Source organism: Limulus polyphemus, unplaced genomic scaffold, assembly GCF_000517525.1.
Source record: "Limulus polyphemus unplaced genomic scaffold, Limulus_polyphemus-2.1.2 Scaffold2413, whole genome shotgun sequence".
Taxonomy (NCBI): domain Eukaryota; kingdom Metazoa; phylum Arthropoda; class Merostomata; order Xiphosura; family Limulidae; genus Limulus; species Limulus polyphemus.
In genome coordinates this window covers 77,643-100,065 of record NW_013668023.1, presented here as the reverse complement: position 1 = coordinate 100,065, position 22,423 = coordinate 77,643, and the positions used below count along the sequence as shown (strand labels likewise).

Below are 22,423 nucleotides of genomic sequence, written 5' to 3'. Positions count from 1 at the left end.
TTTTAAAACGATTTTCAATCCTTACTTTGGTTGGCAATTTAGACTGCTTCATTTAGCTATATTGGATTGAAAATCATTTTAAAATCTATCTAACTAGTATCACTTTACTTGTTTGTGTGCTTTTTATTGCAGCATTTATTTTGTTTTAGATACTTTTTATAGCAATTATACAAATAACCAACTATCCCTCCTTTCCGTTAAAATTTTAATTTTGTTTTCCTATTTACTTGTTCAGTTTTTATATGTCCATTCCATGGACATTAACATCAATAAACTTTCAGTATAGCCATATCCCTGAATGATATAACCTTTACAAGAATTAAAACCACAATCACAAATTTAAAGAATGTAATCCTTACTTTAGCTGACAGATAAGTACATAAAGCTGCCAAAGTAGGGATTAAATTTTATAAATTCGTGACTGTGGTTTTAATTCTTGTTTCATTACTTTTTGTAGCAGGATCCCTACTTCATTTTATAATTCATAATTTTTTAATGCTCTTGTTTGTTTACTTTTTATGTTTTACCTGTATAAGGTATATACTTCCCCTTTAGAAACTGTGGCATGTCTATCCATCGATATGTAGCACCATCTGTTGGGTTGAATTAGGTTTTAACGATATTTAAGTACATGCATGATATGTTTACCATTTATAAAACATTTGTATATATTTATCGGAATATCAAAAGCGGATATCCACAGACCAGTCAAGTAAGCTGGAGAAATCTTGTATCGATAGTCCGAGCCGCCTAGGGGCTAGCCCCGCTGACGTGATCAGGTAGGTAGGTAGGTAGTAGTCAAAAAAAAGTTGCTGTTTTGGAAAGTTTTTAATTTTCATACTTGAAATGTTAGTGACATGTTTAGCACAGTATTATTATATATGAGCATAATATATTGTAATCAATACTTTGAATGGTCAGGTTTTTTTGTTTAGTTAGTCAGTAGGGTAGTTTTTCAGTGCATGAATTATTTTGAAGCCTTTTCGATCCCTACTGTTAAGTACTACCATACTTAATAATAGTAGTAGTAAATGTTTTGCTTTAAATTTAAGAAGTAGCAGCCACCCTGTTTATGACCTTGAAGACTAAAAATATTATCAAAAGTACAGAGGTTCTATTTTTGTGCAATCTTTCCTTTAGATGTTAAAATAACTGATTTGAAGTCTTTCTGTGTATATGAATATCTTCCCCTGTATCACGATAACTTTTTTAAAAATGATTACTGCATAGAAACTAAATAAAGTCCAAGGCCAAAAGTTTGATGTGTCATTTGTGGATAAAAGTGGTTTTTATGAATACTTGAAATTGTACTTGCACAACAAGCCTATTTCAGGAAAAGTCTAAAGGTTTAGTGACAAAAGAAATATTAAAATTTTCGTTGTTTCAATAAAACATTAGTAAGTTTTTCGCAAGGCCCGGCATGGCCAGGTGATTAGGGCGCTCGACTCGTAATCTGAGGGTCGGGGGTTCGAATCCCCGTAACACCAAACATGCCAACCTCCACCTTTGCCTGGTCCCAAGTCCAGGATGAGAAAGGAGGACGGTTGGGCAGGGGGCTAGCAACTCCACCTCGTAAAAACCAACCTGCTACAAGTAACTGCAACAACACCTTCCGTTGGCGAGGTGTTGTTGTGGCCCTATGCTCCACTGGGAGTTTACAGGAATAAAAAAAAAACCAAAAAAAAAACGTTTTTCACAAGAATGATTAGAATTGGTTTAACTAGAGGAAAAGCTTATTTAGAACTTTTAAAAGTCTGGCCAAGAATGCACAAAAAGGTACTTACATGGATCTTGAATGAATAGTTGTTTATCCTGAAAGTTCAGTATTATTATTGTTGTTTTTTTTAAATCCATTTAGACACTGCTGTTCATGGTTAGGTTCATTGTTTCAAGAATTTAAACACTGATGAACATTTGTGAAATATTTTTGTATTTTTTGAATTCTGTGGAATGTTACTGAAGCTATTTTCAGAAAAAGATGTTGAAAAATATATGGAATATTCATTAAAATGAGGTGTTTTTCAAAGTCGGTAAATTTGTAAATGTTGTACGGTAAACTTTCTGGGTTTTGATGCATAACTTTTTTATTATGTTTCTTGTAGAAAGTGATGAAGTTTTTGGTGTGGACTGGGAGTTTGTGGAGATAATTAACAAGCAAAAGGGTGTTGTTCCACATAAGATATTGGAAGAAGAAAGAAGAAACTATAAATTTAGAACAGAAGACTACAGAGATGCAGTTGTTATGCCTTGGTACAGAAACCTGGACAAACCACAGTTCTTCTACGTTGCCGAAATTTGTCAGGAGTTGACCCCACAGAGTGATTTCCCCGATGCTGAATTTGAAACCTTTGAAAAATATTACAACAAGAAGTATGACATCAAAATAATGAATCTTGACCAACCGCTACTTGATGTGGACCATACTTCTGCTCGGTTGAACTTTCTTACACCTCGGTATTTAAACAGAAAAGGACATTCACTTCCTACTAGCAGTGAGCAGACAAAGAAAGCAAAGCGTGAGAATCTACAGCAGAAGCAGATATTGATTCCGGAGCTATGTATAGTACATCCTTTCCCAGCATCACTTTGGAGGAAAGCCGTTTGTCTGCCCTGTATCCTTTATCGTGTTAATTCCTTACTGCTTGCTGAACAGCTTAGGGTAAGGGTAGCTAAAGAAATTGGTGTGGGATCATGTAATTTTCCAGATGGATTCAGGTGGCCAACTCTCGATTTTGGATGGCTTATCCCCAAGTCATCAGAAACTGAGAAAGCTTTAACCCCGGAACGTGGAACTAGGAACGAACAAATTAATAAAGGCTCTGATCATATAGATCCAAATCTGATAACCGACTCCTCTGATGACAGAGTTTCATCTTCTAAGTTGGAAGATGGTGATTTTGTTATTGATCACTTTGACCCCAGTCAAGTGCACATTCCAGATGATGATGATTTAGCTGAACAAGAAATGCTATCCCTCAACATGGGAAATGTAAACTTTATTGGAGACTGGGCCCCTATAAAACCATCTGATGAAGAAATAACAGAAGATGGATCATACAGAATTCGTTATGGTTCCCCCAGCACTTTTGAAGGATCCGCCTGGGATGCGGAGTGGGATACAGAAATAGAAGAAGGAGAAGTAACTTACCTAAATATTCCTGGCTTGGGCAGGATTTCAGCTCCTGGCATGTTTAACTTGAAAGGATTATCATGTGATTTGGAATCATGTCGAGAAAACGAACTTTGGGACAGCATGGATGAAGACTCTTTGTTTGATGAATCTGAAGTAGACATATTGGAAGGTAATGAAAGAATGGAAGGTTTTTCATCCTCTGAAAAAGTTTATTCTGATTATACTAATACTTCTAAGTCTTCAGATAGTGCTTGGCAGTTACTACAGAACAAGTCAGATTCCTTGTTTGTAAACTGGGAGATAGAGGAGGCTCAACCAGAAGAAGAAATGGAAGAGGAGGAGGAGGAAGAGCTAGAATCCAAAAATCAAGATATTACTTTCGAACTAATTGAAAGGAAAGAAGAATTATCTGTTCTTGAAGATCTTGACATGAACGAAGAAATCAGTTTGACTGACAAATTTGGCAAGCTTTACAAAATGATAAATCAAGCTTTGGTGGAAGGAGATGCTGAAAAATTTAACAGAAAACCTCCAGAAAAGGAAATACCATCATTATCCTTCAAGATCAGCGAATACAGTAGTCCTAGTGTGACTCAGAATACCAATCAAAACCTGCCGTTTGGTGAGTTGTTACCTGATCGAGAAAATCGTGCAGTTCAAGAAGCAAACGTATTCCGTGTCCACTTTGATGAAGACTTGCAAAATCATCCAGGGCCCAGTCCAAGCATCATTTTGCAGGGTTTAACCATGTCAAATGCAAATGATGGGATTAATTTGGAACGGTTGGAAACTGTTGGCGATTCCTTCTTAAAATATGCAATAACTGCATATTTATTCTGTAGGTATCCAAATATTCACGAAGGAAAACTTTCCTTTCTGAGAAGTAAACAAATTAGCAACCTGAACTTGTACAGATTGGGAAAACGAAAAGATTTGGGGGAGTTAATGATTGCCACTAAATTTGAACCCAATGACAATTGGTTGTCACCTTGCTATAGTGTGCCGAAGGGACTAGAAAAAGCATTAATCGATGCAGGCATGATGACAGGAAATCTGAATATAGCAACCCTGAAAGATCTTACTCAGATGACCGAAGAGCAGATATGTGAAAGTGTTCTTGAAAACAAGAAAACTTTTGAGAACACCACAACTGTCCCATCAGATGTCGAAGATTACATTCCCTACAACTTGCTTACTCAGCAGAGCATTCCAGACAAGAGTATTGCTGATGGAGTAGAAGCACTAATTGGTGCATATCTCGTGTCGTGCGGGCCTCGAGCAGCACTTCTTTTCATGTCCTGGCTTGGTCTCAGAGTGCTTCCAGAGCTTCCGAAAGATGAAGATGATGTGAGTTCCATCCCAAAGTATGGAATACTGAAACCTCCAGAATCACCTCTTCTTACTCATGTTCCAGGGAAGGATGAGAAATTGCGAGTATTGGCAGATGGTTATGATGTGTTTGAAGAAAAGATTGGATATGTCTTTAAAGATAAGTCTTACCTCTTACAAGCTTTCACCCATGCCTCATACCATTACAATAAACTTACTGACTGTTACCAGAGGTTAGAGTTTTTGGGAGATGCCGTTCTTGACTATCTTATTACCCGACACTTGTACGAAGATCAGCAGAAACATACTCCTGGAACTCTGACGGATCTTCGATCTGCCCTAGTGAACAACACTTTCTTTGCTTCTTTAGCAGTGAAGTATGACTTTCATAAGTACTTCAAGTCTATATCCCATGGGTTGTTTTCTGTCATTGCGAAGTTTGTGGAGTTGAAAAAGAATCGTACAGGATTTGAATATTACAATGTAAGTTCTTTAGTTAACTTGGATTTATATGTTGGATAATAAGATTAATGTATGTCTGTAATTAGTAGGATTTCAAATGAAATATCTCTGAAACATGGCATGTATAAAATTGTTGGCATTCTATAAGAGAGGTAAAGGGTCATTGCAGATTGTATACACCAGATCACCCGTGTGAAAGTGTTCACAACCAGAAGTGTAGCTGAAGAACAGTTTTTAAACTGAAGTTATCTTGACAAGAGAGATTGGCAACCTCAGTTTGACTAGTCCTCATCATAGTGCTGTTTAATTAAACTACTCCTCACTCTAGCACTGTTTAATTAGTCATCATCATAGTGCTGTTTGATTACACTACTCACTCTAGCACTGTTTAATTAGTTCTCATCATAGTGCTGTTTGATTACACTACTCACTCTAGCACTGTTTAATTAGTCATCATCATAGTAGTGTTTGATTTACTCCTCACTCTAGCACTGTTTAATTAGTCCTCATCATAGTGCTGTTTGATTACACTACTCACTCTAGGCACTGTTTAATTAGTCCTCATCATAGTGCTGTTTGATTTACTCCTCACTCTAGGCACTGTTTAATTAGTCCTCATCATAGTGCTGTTTGATTACACTACTCCTCACTCTAGCACTGTTTAATTAGTTCTCATCATAGTGCTGTTTGATTACACTACTCACTCTAGCACTGTTTAATTAGTCCTCATCATAGTGCTGTTTGATTACACTACTTACTCTAGCATCATTTAATTAGTCATCATCATAGTGCTGTTTGATTTACTTCTCACTCTAGGCACTGTTTAATTAGTTCTCATCATAGTGCTGTTTGATTACACTACTCCTCACTCTAGCACTGTTTAATTAGTTCTCATCACAGTGCTGTTTGATTACACTACTCCTCACTCTAGCACTGTTTAATTAGTTCTCATCATAGTGCTGTTTGATTTACTCCTCACTCTAGCAATGTTTAATTAGTCGTCATCATAGTGCTGTTTGATTACACTACTCCTCACTCTAGCACTGTTTAATTAGTCCTCATCATAGTGCTGTTTGATTACACTACTCACTCTAGCACTGTTTAATTAGTTCTCATCATAGTGCTGTTTGATTACACTACTTCTCACTCTAGCACTGTTTAATTAGTCCTCATCATAGTGCTGTTTGATTACACTACTCCTCACTCTAGCAATGTTTAATTAGTCCTCAGCATAGTGCTGTTTAATTAGACTAATCCTCACTGTAACACTGTTTCGTTGTGGATGCTAAATGTGCATATATTGTTATATATATTCAAATCAATGATGTTTATCTGGCCTTCACAACTTTCCCAGGAGTGTGTTTATTGTATTGTTAGTTATTAACTTTCTTGTAACATTGAAAGCTTAGTTATAATGTGAACACAGATTTTTTTAGGCCTAAAGTGGGCTGCAGTACGTGTACTGATATATATAGTTGCTACGTCTGTTGTCGTGGCAGATTCTAAATGAAGTGGACATTGCACAATTGAACACTGTAAAGCTTAATGTACATACCATTTTCGTATTCTGTTTAGACGTAAAGACAAAGGAACTGTTTCTTCTAGTTTTCATCAAATTGAGTTTAAAAAAACAAAAACAAAATAGTAATCTTTATCATCAACAGAAAGCATGGTTTCCATCTTGTTTATTTATCATACACTGAACACTTCTTAACCTGTTTTGGTTTTCAGTTAACAACAGAGGTGGAAGTTTGTGGTGACATTATACAAAACACTTTCGTTATCTTAATATAACAAAGCTTAGTAAGTTAGACTTGCTATAGTCCATAAAGAAAGAGTAATTTTCTGCAAGAAGTCTAGAAATTGTTGTTGTTTTCCCAAAGGGTTTATTTATTGCTGTTCACAGCTTTGGTCTAAGACATTTAACAGAAAATATTGGAATTAAGTCTCTTTACTCTGATGATTCAGGTAGCAATAGAGCTGAGGTATTCACTGATTTTTAGTGTTGGTGACAAATGGAAGCAAAAGTGGATTAATTCTTGTAGTCTTAATCTTATCTTTAATACAAGGTAATAGATGTAGGAATAAGCCAGAATCACGTGTGGTGAGTTAAAGACAGCTGTGGTGTTGTGTCAAAAAGTAACCAAATTAGTGACTGAGATAGAGTGTAGTAATTATAAATGGAGTCAAATTTATGTGATATTACTCAATATCGTAACTCATCTCTTTGTGTTTGAATGCATCTGCCTTTCTTATTTTATTTACTTTTTTTGGTATTGAAATTAGGACTATTATCTGGAGGAAGATGAGTGTGAAGAGGCTGAAGAAGTAGAGGTGCCAAAGGCTTTGGGAGACATCTTTGAGTCTGTTGCTGGAGCTATTTACCTTGACAGTGAAATGTCTCTAGATACAGTTTGGAAGGTTTACTATGCAATGATGAAACCAGAAATTGGTGAGTAATGTGTATGTTGGTTTTGTATACACAAATTGATAATTCTATCTGTGATTGGACACTGTCACATCGGTGCAGGTTTTATTCAACATAATCAGTCACATGTGCAGCTTGTAATACATTCTGTTTCTGTTGAACATGAAAAAGTTTTGTAAAAATAAATAAAATCTGGTGGAAGGTTTGGTAGCCCTAGAAGCTCAATTAAAAGTAGCCTGCCCCAAAAGATGAGCTAGAGTGGACTGTTCAAGATCTGTGCTAACAATTACATGTCCAATTATTTTGCCCCTGGTCATCCCCCATGGTGTGGTGATTTAAAAGTGCAAATGACACCTAAAATTAACTTCTTTCTAGGGGGTTACATAGCAGGACTCTGGTGTGAAGTTATTCTATTCTTCAGCTCTCAAATCATGTAAGGCACAAAATTTTAGCTATTTGAAGAAATGGATACCCACAAAGGAAGGCATGGTTCTAGCAGGTAATATAAGACAACAGGCTATTCAATGGTGAGCTATTGGTCACGTGACAGAGGTAGTGAAGAAAGTTAAGCAACGTATTACCTGAAGTAAACCGATAAAGTAGTAATCCATTTTAACCAAAAACCACTTGGAACTATGAACATGATGTTTCCTTAGGATTTAGGCTTATAAAGAAAGAAGAAAACTTAGTTACAAGTTTTATTTCCAAAGCTTGTAGCTGAATAGAAGACCAAATTTTGACATCTATATGAGTGGTGCCTGACTTGTACCAAATGCTGTAACATTGGAGAACTCAACTGTCTTCTTAGTTATATACAAAAGTCCAGGTGATTTGTTTAATGTCTTGTTTAGGATGCAGCATTTCTGTAATGACTTGTACCAAATGCTGTAACATTGGAGAACTCAACTGTCTTCTTAATTATATACAAAAGTCCAGGTGATTTGTTTAATGTCTTGTTTGGGATGCAGCATTTCTATAATGGTGCAGAATATATCTTAAAACATTTATCAAACGATTTGTTTTGATTGCAGGTTAAAACTATAATAGGAAATTAAATACCAAGGTGAACTTTCCATGCTATTAGGCTAACGTGCTGACATCACTAACAGTGAGGAAATTAAAACAGTTGTATGTCAAAATGGTTATGTGATAGTTCCTTGTCAAGATTTATGTGGAAATAGGAATTCATGCTATAACATTTGGATTGTACAGAAATAATTGGTGAATGTTGGAGAATATAAGGGGGGGGGGGTTAGTAACATGAACCTTAATTAATGTATTGAGCAAAGTTGTGAAAATTGGTGAATGCAAAGCTATTATGAGAGCAATTAGAATATATTGTTGGTACTGGAAGAAGGATCTGTAAGGTTTAGGCACTCATCCTCATGTATACCCTCTTAATATTCTTCATTTTCTGAATCCTTAATTTTTTTATGAAACAAACAATGGCTTTCAAGATATTCATTGTGTTAATAGATCATTTATTATTGACTTTTAAGTATATTTGAGAATTGTATGCAGAAGATTAAAGCTGCATTTGGTTTATGAATCAAATAAAAAGTTAAACATGTGTATAACTTGGTGATATATGGTAGCAGAATGTTGGAGGAGTGTGTTATTTATTGACATTTGTTAGTAACCAGTTGGTGGTGTGTGTTATTTACTGACATTTGTTAGTAACCAGTTGGTGGTGTGTGTTATTTATTGACATTTGTTAGTAACCAGTTGGTGATGTGTGTTATTTATTGACATTTGTTAGTAACCACTTGGTGATGTGTGTTATTTATTGACATTTGTTAGTAACCTGTTGAAGGTGTGGGCTACTTATTGACATTTGTTAGTAACCTGTTGGTGGTGTGTGTTATTATTCATTAGCATTTGCTAGTGTTTCAATGGTTTCCTTTAAGTAAGGGCAGCCCATGTGTCATTTGTTAGTTAAAAGAAACGAGTGAAACCAGATTTTATTTATTTTGTTAGAAAACTATTTTTTTTACAACCTGACACTTTTCCTCAGTACCTAAAATACCATGTGCTCTCTATTTTTTTTGTCATCAGATTATGTATTGTTTTTTGTTTTGTCTACAGGTTCTTACATTCTTATAGTAATAGTGTTGGTTGAAATGTAATTTGACTTGTATCTTAATAAAGAGTTGGGGGGGGGGTAAAAATTAAATTTGTTTTTTCACTTTCAAAATTGTAAGTGCAACATTAATAACTATGAAATTTCATATCCATAACTACAAATTTTTCTGTGGAGTTTTATTGTTCGTAGACTAGTGTGTGGGGGAAGAAAGAAGGCTTATGTTTGTTTTTGTGTTATTGTAACTGTGTAAATTGACTGAAACATATGAATAAGACTCTTTTTTTTTTCCCCCTCAGAATATTTCAGCACTCATGTTCCTAAGTCACCCATTAGAGAACTGTTGGAGTTGGAACCCCAAACAGCTAAGTTTCAGTAAGCATAGAATTGTTCATCTCAGTGTTATTTATTAGTTTTGTTTATAATATGTTCAGTGGTAGTATAGAGACTTGTATGTTAACCAGTAATCTCTAGTTAAGTGTGATTAACTGCACTTTATCGTGGTATTATTACCTTGATACCTTGAAAGTTTATGTCGTGATGAAGTCAACAGTTTTTAATTGTGTTCTAGTGAGTATAATATGAATATTTCTTAAGACTGGTAACAATACTAAGTAGTTTTTTTTCATATCTCCCTAAAATACTCCTCTTCATTCGGTATCAGTGTTTTTGTTCAACCTTATATTAGCATTGCATTAACTATTCTCATCTTAAATATTTTTTTATATTTCTAATTTCTCTTAGTTTTAGTGCTATATTGTATGATAGAACTTGAAGTACCCACGATGACTATTGTCTTTTGTTTAGCGACTATCAAGTTTGTTTTTTCTTCTCTTTTTCACAAGACGTGCCGAGACGACTCTGAAGGGAAAAGTCCGTGTGCGAGTGGAAGTGTTTGGAAAAGGAAGTTTTGTGGGCGTGGGACGAAACAAACGTATTGCAAAGTGTACAGCAGCCAAGCGAGCCTTAAGGGAGCTTAAAAAGATGAAGAAAATACAAGAAGAAGGGAGATGACACTTTTCTGTGCAATAAATATCCAAAATAATCTCCAGTTAAATATACTTTGAATAGTTGGTAATTCTTTCCTCACTGATGATGTTTTATTTTATACATTTGTTCTACAGGGCATGCAAAATCTTCACGATGTTCCTTATGCAGTAGTACAGAGCGTACTTAATTCTGAAGCTGATAAATTCATTTTCTTTAAAGCAGATAAAACTTAATAAATATTAATGAATTTAGGTGTTATCATGCTGTTGTAATTTTTAAAAGTTATTTTTCTATAATAATAACCACAGTTAGTTAATTATGACAGCAGCTCTTTCTCTGTGTCTTCCCATTTTGGCATCCTCTTGGAGTTGTATGTTTAGATCATTTGATTCTAATGTAAAAAGAGGTTAGTGCAATTATTGTTATAATTAACCTCATCTAAATTATATTACAAGAATTAGAACAAGTTACAAACACAGTTGAGCCATGACTAGTGATTAGTGTGCTAGATGTGAATTTGAGGGTCCATGGTTTGTATCTCATTGCCACAAAATTGTGCTTTGCACTATAGTGGCTCTGGGTATATTATAAGAGTGACAGTCAAATCTTACTATTCGTTTAGATTAGCATAAAGTAGTCTATCAGAATTTAGTCATCTAATGGTAGACTCTTAATCATTTCTGGATGTATTGGGTTAAAAACATGATTCATTATGTGGACCTAAGTAAATTATCTGTATATAAACAAACTGAAGAATTGATGGGGAAAAAAAGATGGCAACGTTTAATCCAAAACCGCCATGATGTTCTTTGCACACAGTGTTTAGAAATTGGTGCTCTAGATGTGATGTAGGAAATTTTTCTCGGAAAAATTATATGTTGATGCTCATAATCAGTTAATATTTCGTGAGCTTGATGAAACTAGATTTTTTATTGATACGTTTTGCTTGTATGGTTAATTAATATAGTTTCTGTAACTCGGTGACAAAAGGCTACTTTAACTTACCATTATGCATTCAGCTGAAAAATATTTAATCCTAAAAATTTTATGCATTTATCTCAAATTTTATTTTAGCACTACAAGTTTAGCATATTTCAAGCTGTCTTGGAAAGTAAAGAATGATTTTAATATGAAGATGTTTTGAAGAAGGAATAAATTTATTTATTAACAACTAATTAGAATATTTATTTTGACTTTAAACATTACTGTACACAAGTTTGGTTTTGGAAAGACTTGTTTTTATTCCAGTTTAAGATGCTTATGATCTGTAAAGTATTGATAAACTTAAAACAAGATATTTTATATACTTAGAGTTGCTCGTAATGTAGTTTTGTGTTAGGTGTTTAAAAAAAACGAGAAAACAGTAGCCCATCAGGATGTAAACACATGTTGAACTTTCTTAGACCTAACAAGTGTTGTGTGAAAAAAATGTTTCATGTTAAACTTTCTTAGACCTAACAAGTGTTGTGTGAAAGGAATATTTCATGTTAAACTTTCTTAGACCTAACAAGTGTTGTGTGAAAGGAATATTTCATGTTAAACTTTCTTAGACCTAACAAGTGTGGTGTGAAAGGAATATTTCATGTTAAACTTTCTTAGACCTAACAAGTGTGGTGTGAAAGGAATATTTCATGTTAAACTTTCTTAGACCTAACAAGTGTGGTGTGAAAGGAATATTTATTAAAGTAGAATGTGATACTATTCAAAGCCATAGCTTGTTGTGCTCCAACATGTTTTTTGGTTGATTATAATGTCATTTCTTACATATATGTGGTGATGATTTTTCTTCTCTTCTTCGTGCTAGTGAGTGATGGTCCAGTGTGATAGACTTGTTAAATGTAATTTTGTTGTGTCTTTACAGCTATTTGGTGTCACCACTTTTATTATACATATATTCTGTGATTTTGTTTTATGATTTTTCAGTAAATGCCAAAACGTTTGCTTTGAAACATAAGGCATAGCTAGCAGAGGTCATAGATTAAACATCTGAACAAAGTTAAGACAGAACAATTAAATGTGTTTTTACCAATTCACACCATGTGCAGAGGTCATAGATTAAACATCTGAACAAAGTTAAGACGGAACAATTAAATGTGTTTCTACCAATTCACACCATGTGCAGGAGTCGTAGGTTAAACATCAGGACAAATTTAAGACGGAACAATTAAATGTGCTTTTACCAATTCACACCATGTGCAGGAGTCGTAGGTTAAACATCAGGACAAAGTTAAGACAGAACAATTAAATGTGGTTTACCAATTCGCACCATGTGCAGGAGTCTTAGATTAAACATCAGGACAAAGTTAAGATAGAACAATTAAATGTGTTTTTACCAATTCACACCATGTGCAGGAATCTTAGATTAAACATCAGGACAAAGTTAAGACAGAACAATTAAATGTGTTTCTACCAATTCACACCATGTGCAGGAGTCGTAGGTTAAACATCAGGACAAAGTTAAGATAGAACAATTAAATGTGTTTTTACCAAATCGCACCATGTGCTTGAGTCGTAGGTTAAACATGAGAACAAAGTTAAGACAAGGGGTTAGAGTTGTTGTTTAAATCTGTGTAAATCTTGGTTCAGTGTCATAACATAAATGATATGCATGATGTACAACGTTTTTTAAAAGAAATATATTTATTTCCAACGATTCTTTGTTCTTAAATTGTTAATTTTGTCCCAGAGTAAAGCTGATTATGTACCTCAACTGTCTAGATAAAAGAAAAAAATATTTGTCAGTTCAGTAGAATCAACATTACATGCCTGGTTTGAGTGATTTGAAATTATGAGTTGTGATTACCATAGCAACATAGTAATAAATAGCCACAATCTGGTTACCATAACAACAGAGTAAGAAATGCCCACAAACGAAAACGATACTGAATAAAACTCAAAAATTTGAACGAATAATTATTTATGTGTTAATTATTTTAAGTTGATGCCTTTATGTAACTATTATGTGAAGCCCACTTTTCTCATCAGTAATCGGGTATGTTTATTAAAGGGTAGTATGTAAATTGTGTAAGTTTCTCTAGCCTCAAATCGAACAGTTGTGTTATGTATGTTCTATCTTAAGTACCACAAGTTAAGTGTAAATTGTGTAAGTTTCTCTAGCCTCAAATCAAACAGTTGTGTTATGTATGTTCTATCTCAAGTACCACAAGTGTAAATTGTGTAAGTTTCTCTAGCCCCAAATCAAACAGTTGTGTTATGTATGTTCTATCTTAAGTACCACAAGTTAAGTGTAAATTGTGTAAGTTTCTCTAACCTCAAATCGAACAGTTGTGTTATGTATGTTCTATCTTAAGCACCACAAGTTAAGTGTAAATTGTGTAAGTTTCTCTAGCCTCAAATCGAACAGTTGTGTTATGTATGTTCTATCTTGAGTACCACAAGTGTAAATATGTATTGTTTAAGCCGGCGAGATAGAACTGTTTAGAACGTGTGTGATTGACGAACCTTCTTCTTAGGTTAGAGAAGTCACGTGAGGCTGCTTAGCTTCTAATAGTAAGCCAGCAGTCACAGTTTGGTGACTTCCTGGCCCGTTGTGAGGTTCTTGGGGGGGGGGGCTTGGATGTACTTGACCTCTATAATCACACCTGTGGTTTTAGTACTGAGGGCATCTGGTGTACGGTTCTTTAAGTTTCGGAAATGAAAAGGAATAGCGGGCACTGTCGAAAGGACAGTGTTAATATTCTCAGATTAAACCCTGACAAGATCTCAATTTATTTTTGGTATGTTGTATGAGTTTCTATACCTTTTATGGGTTTTACTTGTTTATTTACCTCTGATTAGAAACATTTATATGTAAACCCCAAGTTTTAAGAATACTATGGACTACTTCACTCCAAAGATAAGAAAGTCATGTAATTCTGTGAGACATGCAGGGTTCGAAATTTACCACACAACGCTTGCATTTCACAAGTAGAATACTACCCGACACAAGAACCCCCTACGGTTCCACAGAAACTATTAATTTATGGTTGCTAAGTCGCCACATTTACCGTCTTTATGGTGAGCGGCCTGTGAACGCTGCTTCTGATTTGTCAATACTCGCATGAGCAGCCAATCACCTTCATGTACGTAACTTTGTGTGATGTAAGTACTAGCAGAAGGACTTTTACAGCCTGAAGTTGGAGAACCACAATTTAAAAAGGAAAAATCTATAAACAGTACACAAAGCTGTTAGAAATGGAAGTAAGATGTGTATGATTAAGTAAATTAATATTAAATTTGACCTGGAATCAATGTCTATGCCTATATACTAAATTTTTATACTTCCACGATAACAACCATACAATGTTCATATTTACTCCTGTTTGCTTGTTTTATAAGAGCAATCGTATCAGAAAAAAAGGAATAAGGCCTAATGTAAGTTTTAGTTTTTACTTTAGGGGTAGATCAAGTTGTTTTAGTTATGAGTTTAGTGCAAGGTAAAATTTTCTAACGTAAGTAAAATTCTACCTCTTTCTTGTGGCAGCCTTAAGTAATTTTTTTTTCTTTTTTTGGTAATTTCGAACCCTAGCATGGGATAATTGTAACTAGTTAAAAGTATTCAAAAATTGTATATGTATTTGAAATATAAAGAAACTGATTTTGTTTTGTTTAAATACGTGTTATCAAATGTGGGTGAGAGTAATTGATAAAGTCCTTTACAATTTTTTTTCAGCTTAATAAAATATTTCTTCTGACAAATTATTGATATCCAGCCAAGTTTTCTTTGTCAAAAACTATTAAAACTGGGCAACAATTGGTCTCCTGGTGGTGTTCTGGATTTCGGAGCTGGCCAGCCGGGTTTGAATCTGTGCGATACCACAAAATGTTCTAGCACTTTAAATGGGGCGCGTTATAAGAGAGACAATTAATCCCTTATCATGGAGGGTAGGGTGCTGTTGATTGACTGCCCTTCCTCTGGTCAGTAGTTCAGAATTAGGGACGACGGCCTTGGTAGCTTTGCCATAAATACAAAAATACTATTAAACTTCTGTGTGGATAAATACACTTTTTACAGCTCTGATAGGAGCTTGACGATGGTTTCAAATTGAAGAATTTTAAATTGTTGGGCCAGGCTTGGTCTAATGATAACGTACAGTATCAGTCTGTAGGTTCGTCTCGTTGCCGCAAAAACGTGCTCCGCACTTTGTAACAATGGATACGTCATAAGAGTGACGGTCAGGATCTCTTTATTCGATTAGAGTAGCCCAATATCTTTCAATTTTTTTTATGATCGAAATATTTTGCACTAGTTATTATGTAAATCGGAGGTTCTACACAGCCCAATTATCCGTTCATTAGAACAGAACGCACGTCTTTTTTTTAAAGCTAAAAATTTAAACCTAACAGTTTTTTTATTATGCATAATTTAGAGTCGTCCTCTATTTTAAGCATTGATATATTAAACAGAAGGTTGAATACGTTATATTAAAGCGATTTTGAATGTGAAAATCAGTAGGTCACGTGACAAACAGCAAATATTAAGCCTCTGTAGATGGTATGTATCATAACTACATTTTGACATCAGGAAGGGTATGTAATAGCTCTTTCCAGTGTAACATATTCATTCTCTCAGATCATACGGGTGAATTCAAATCGGGGATTTAGAACTTCCAAAACTCTTGGCATTAGAATACAAAGGAATATGGATCAATTTGGGTAACCAGGAAAGAGACCTGCAACAAGTCGTGACACATTAGCTACCTAACTGTTATTTTCTAATCGAGTTACGATTGCAAACATTTTTTTTTCCACATAACGAGTAATTTTTTGTGACGATAACTCTTGCTTAGGCTTCTTTTCCTATTTCAAGCATTGAACGTGAAACAATTTCTATTGAGCTGTCATCTATTGATTGTTTGTTTTAAATTTCGCGCAAAGCTACACGAGGGCTATCTGCGCTAGCCGTTCCTAATTTAGCAGTGTAAGACTAGAGGGAAGGCAGCTAGTCATCACCGCCAACTCTTGGGCTACTCTTTTACCAACGAATAGTGGGACTGACCGTCACATTATAACGTCCCCACGGCTGAAAGGGTGAGCATGTTTGGTGTGACAGGGATTCGAACCCGCGACCCTCAGATTGCGAGTCGAGTGCCCTAACCACCTGTCATCTATTGATAAAAATTGAAGTAACCCAGTTTAATATTTATTCGAAATAAAATGTCCTGACTGGAAGAAGTATGAAATTTCTTTGACTTAGAATAGTTGCAGAAACACATTGTATTTTATTTACCAAACTAAAACAGTAATAATTATAAAAGTTATATTTATTTGGTATAAACTATGAAATCAAAACGTACGGTAAATATTGCTTTAAAAATGTGCATAATAATACTCCGGTTAAGTTGTGATGAAGTGTCTTTTCACGCCATCTATCGGAGCATTTTGAAAACATCTAAATATAACTTTTTCGCACGTTATGCAAAACAATACAATAAGCATAAAGCAGTTTGGAGAGTAATGATGATAATACTAGGACCATATATTCAGTGAGTAATGATGATATTTATTTTATATTTTAACGACAATATTTCGATAATAACAACACATCCTGACTTTCACCTAATTAATAAGAACTCAGTGGGTCAGCAGTAAGTTTATTGATTTAAACGTTAAAACACAGGGCTCGATTCTCCCGTACTATAGCTTTGAGCTAAAATGTATATACCCATTAAGAATAAAAATAACGAAAAATAAAATAATAGCGCGCACAGCTGAATGTAAGGCCTTGGCAGTCCCGTATTGTATTCAGGTCTTACTTTTATATTTTAGTTAATTATATATTAGTTATGTTTTAAAATGCATAATTGAAAGTTTAAACATTTTAGAAATATACATCATACTTTGCATTAGTTTTCAAGGCTTACAATGTTGCCCAGGGCAGCACATCTCCCAGAGCCACTCTAATGTGCCTCAAGGGCACCACTGACTTGTGTCAAAATGAAGAATAAATAGTAAAGAACAAGAAAGGAAAATAAAACATTAAAAATTAACTATATGTGTAAAGACCTGAAATTATGAATATAACCCAAACAATATCTTTAAATCAATTTTTTATATCGTACTTTTTCTTTTGTTTGTTTTTGTTATGTTACAGAAAAGATTCCGTTGGTTTTTATCTAATTCTCGCCGGATAAAAAGGCTTTTATTGAATTCAGGTTTACGGACCCCAATATTTATTTGAAGTGAAAGTATAAAACATTTTTCAAGCACATATAACAAATGAAACATTATCCACTGAGACTTATCACAGAATGTGTACGTATATATTCTGACATGTTCAGAGTTATATTTCTTTCTCCTGGATTTATTTAAATATGTAATTCATTTTAAACAACTTTTAAAATTATAGATATCCACGATATATGGTGATTTGATTTATAGCATTGAATATCTCAACTCGGTTTGTTATATTGGTTGTCTTTATTAATTAATATGCTGTTTTAAATTCTTTTAGTTCTGGTTTTACTTTTGATAAGAAGTTTGAAGTGTTTGTATAGAGTGATATCGTATAATTTCTGCCTCTATACCAAAAAGAGGTAGCAAAATGATGATAGCAAAATGAAATATTTCAAATTAGCACCATATGCAGGCCCCACAGGTGCTGCGAAACTTTCGCCGGAGGAGGGCAGCACAGGAAAACTCGGCCTCTCGTGGGAACTGATAGTGTTGAAGGATCATGTTTTTTGGTAGTTAATGGTAAGACTGGAGGACATATATTTTGACAGGGTTTGATTCATCTTCAGCTAAGAACGTTTTATTTTTCTAACTCTAGCAGGGTAGTTGGCCTTTGGAATGGGTTGCGTTCAGATATGATGGATGTAGTAAATATTAGGGAAATAAAAAGAAGGGTTGATAAATATTTGAGTGGTAATAGCTAGCACTGGGTGTTTTATCTTAAGGTTTAATTTAATGGATGGGAAGGCCTAGATGAGCTGAAAGATTCTTTTAGTCCTTAGGTTATATATGTACTTATCGTCAACTCGTACTCAAAGTGTTATGGTTTAAATTAAAATATATTTCATGTAGTTGCATGATGACAGATTATCAAGATGCAACGTTTCTGTTTAATTAGGATATAGTTATAAGGTTTATGTGTATAAAACAGTACTTCTGTGTATTTCACCAACGACTGTGTATATTAATAGTAAATCGTCTTCCAGCTATACTTGTTGTCCTATATTTTCTGTATGTATCTTCTATCATTACGAAGATGTTGCTTTCCAAGCATATTGTTGTAACTGTTTGTTTTGTTGTTGTTCTTGCGTTCTTTTAAAGTATATGGTAAAAATAATTCAACGTTCAGTCGACGCAACTATAACAGATTACTTTATTTCATACTTTACGTTTCACTAGCTTAAACACTGTGGTAACTTGTACTTTTACAGGTGTTGGTAACTGCACTATACTGACGTAAAAATAAACCTATTTGTACAACTTCATGGCCGGAAATGAAAACACTGAATGACTCACTCCACTGACTAGTAATAACTCATTATCTTCTTAACTATCTTTTTGATGCTTCACTGATTCCCGTATATGCAATCTACCTTCGAATTTACTATAAAACTGTGGTTTCAAATCTTTCAGAATTTTCTAGGCCTATCGTGACGTCATTATTACGATCTACAGCTCTCTCTAGTAAACAAATAAATTGCAACATTAAAAATATATCTTATAACAATATTCACGGAGTTCTTCGTGTTTGTTTGTTTTGAAAGTGATTAGTTACCCGGGAAAGTTATTAGGGAAAATGTTCTTAATGTAGTTTTATGAACTTCGAGGTACATTTATTACCCACCCGTACTACGCTATAAATATATTCTGTGTTATAGCCATATAAGAAGGTTGTGCTACGCCATAGATTATGCCCAGTACATTAGGGATATATATACGTGTGTATATGTGTGTGTGTCCGCGCGCGCGTTCAGGTATGATAATTATATTCATAATGTGACACAATTTACCATGTTACAAGTATGCTGTCCGTTAGCATTGTGGGTGACGTTAAGATGATCGGAAAGTACTCAAGAGCCTTATTTATCTGTGCTGCCATCTAGTAACAACTATGTAAACAAGGTACCTAATTCGATGACGAGGAACCCACTTTGAGACTAATAATGCTTGGAGACGGCTTGAACGGGTATTGAAGAAAAACTTTAATATCAGTTTAACATAACAGCAAATGTACAACGTTTCGACAAGGTTTTGTCATCATCAGGTACCTAATTGTAAGTAAAACTTCCTTTAACCCGTGTCTCTCGAATTAAAAAGAGCCGAGCGAGGTCTAGTGATTAGCGTGCTGGGTTGCACATGGATAGTGTTACGCTGATGTGCGATATGCCATAGAACACGATCCGCACTTCCAATTGTAGGGGAGTTATAACTGTGACAGTCACCCCGCTGTACGATTACAAATAGTGTGTTGAGCTTTGTTACACCTCAAGAACACACCCATATGTTTGGTAGTGTTACGACAGCGGAGGTCACGTGACTCTAGTAACACGTCATATTCTCGAAGCTTCGTGAATCCTCGGGAGGTTACTAGATGTACGGTATTCTTTTATATAAGACGGCCAAGAAGTGACGGCAACAATGTAATGAATGTGTAATTGAACTGCGGACAGAGAGAGAGACACATATTGTTGAGTTGAGCACGTGAGGCGTTCGTTGTGAGTTATAGCGTTTGTTATAGCGCGACTGTGGAAATTAAGTGTATTGCAAAGTTGTATTCAGAAAGAATAAACCAGTTCTATTTAAGAAAGGACTTGTGTCGCTAAAGTTTCGTCGTAACGAAATTTACGGAAAATTAACTAACGAACGGAGACGCAACAGTAGTTTGATGAATACCAGAACTAAAGCGTGTTGAACTTTGTTACACCTCAAGAATACACACATATGTTTGGTAGTTTGATGAAACCAGAACTAAAGCGTGTTGAACTTTGTTACATCGAAGGAACAAATACCGGCCGACCTCTAATTTGATTGGACTAGGGTCGAAATGGGGGTGGAATTAGAGACAAAAGTATTGTTAACAGCTGGGGGGCTGAACTAATGATTCAATGCAATCTAATCATTATATGTTTTAGTTTTCTGGTGTTTTAAACTTAAGTGTTTCTAGTTAATTGTTGTTGTAATGGATTGCTAATAATTAATGAATGTATTTCTTAGTTAGTTCTAATCTATACCCTGCTTAATAATTACATAATTCCGTTAATTAACTAGTAACTTATCAGGGTGTGTTCATAACTTTAAAAAAATGCCAGCTATTTGAATCTTTTGTGAATAGAACGGTTAATATTTCTTTTTGGTTTTCGTTTTTATTATAAAAAAATCTTCGATCTAGAGTCCCAAGATTTAAACGGTTTCTATTTATCTCTTCAAACTTTTTGAAGCCCTTCCTGTGTGCCAGTAAAGCATTTCTTTGGTGTCCTTTCTTTACTGTAGATCAACACTCCAGTTATACGAAAAACAGAACGTTAACAAGACAAGGGGAGGCTCCTGAAATACACTCACATGTGTACGTTCTCACAATCAGGCATTTGACAGTCTCAGTTTCTCCCTTTCCATTAGCAAGGGAATGGTTTCTTCTTTCCTTTCATTAATAAGGGGAACGGTGTTCCCCTCCAAATCCAGTACTCATTTCGATGCAATGTGTCATATTAGTTATATAGGTGTCGTGCTTTTAGCAGTAGCAGTATTCTCGGTAGTTGTGGTTGTTTTTGATAGCATTGTGAGTCTACATGTGCGTATATACTATAAACTTCCGTTAAAACCATAGATGTATTTAATGACCAACCTTACATAACGTGGGTTTGTTTCGGAAATTTGCACAAACCTATACAAGGGCAATCCCTAATTTTGAACTTATGGACTAAAGGATAGGCAACTATTCAACAACACTTATCGCAAACATTTGGGTTAATGTATTCGAATGGTGGGAATTGACCGTCACTCTTATAACGTACCCATGGCTCTAATGTACGAGCGCGTTTTGGCGGTAACGGGACGCGAACTTGGGATCCTAAAGATTAACAGTCCGGTACACTAACCACCAAGTCGTTCCCGCCACTTTGCGTACAAAGAGTCGCAATTTTAAAAATAGAATATTTTATTTTAGCTTCACGATTAGAAATTTATAAATATCTAAAGCAAAGACACAGATTATTATTTATTTATAAGATTTATCATTTTTAGTAAGTTTAATCCTTTCATTTCCGGTTGGTTTCTAAAAGGATTTTGCCAAATAGTCAAGAGACAATGTTACTTATCCACAACAAATCCTCTGTAGAGAAAAATATGACTAACAGGCATCTAATAATATAACTCGTGTATGACAGTTCCATTTGAAGTAATCTCTAAAGGGGTGGTAGGAAATTACCCGTTGAATTTAGTTTATTTATATTTTCTCGTGGACTGTTTCTATTCTAGCTATACTAGTGATGAATCTGAAACGAAAAAAACAAAACAAATTCCAAGAGTTCGATTTAACGATCGGATTGATTGATATTCGAGAAATGTAAGGGTGGACAGATTAAAGTATACCTTACTTTTGTTGTAGGGGTGGACAGATTAAAGTATACCTTACTTTTGTTGTAGGGGGTGGATATATTAAAATATACCTTACTTTTGTTATAAGGGGTGGACAGATTAAAGTATACCTTACTTTTGTTGTAGGGGTGGATATATTAAAATATACCTTACTTTTGTTGTAGGGGGTGGACAGATTAATGTATACCTTACTTTTGTTGTAGGGGGTGGACAGATTAAAGTATACCTTACTTTTGTTGTAGGGGGTAGACAGATTAATGTATACCGTACTTTTGTTATAGGGGGTGGACATATTAAAGTATACCATACTTTTGTTGTAGGGGTGGACAGATTAAAATATACCGAACTTTTGTTGTAGGGGTGGACAGATTAATGTATACCGTACTTTCGTTGTAGGGGGTGGATATATTAAAATATACCTTACTTTTGTTGTAGGGGTGGACAGATTAAAATA

At 34.8% G+C, this 22,423-nt stretch overlaps 1 protein-coding gene across 3 annotated transcripts in view; it reads left to right on the top strand.

Moving 5' to 3' along the window:
- LOC106466893 (endoribonuclease Dicer-like) overlaps nt 1-14,397 on the top strand; it is a 34,588-nt gene extending 20,191 nt beyond the window's left edge. For 2 of the 3 annotated variants that reach the window (XM_022394962.1, XM_022394964.1), the window contains exons 11-14: nt 2,103-4,945; nt 7,211-7,376; nt 9,732-9,807; nt 10,278-14,397. In XM_022394962.1, the coding sequence (XP_022250670.1) occupies nt 2,103-4,945; nt 7,211-7,376; nt 9,732-9,807; nt 10,278-10,446 (3,254 nt within the window). In that variant the 3' untranslated portion in view covers nt 10,447-14,397. The remainder of the gene's footprint in view (nt 1-2,102; nt 4,946-7,210; nt 7,377-9,731; nt 9,808-10,277) is intronic. The other variant, XR_002612301.1, reaches the window with a different exon arrangement.
- Nucleotides 14,398-22,423: the final 8,026 nt, after the last annotated feature.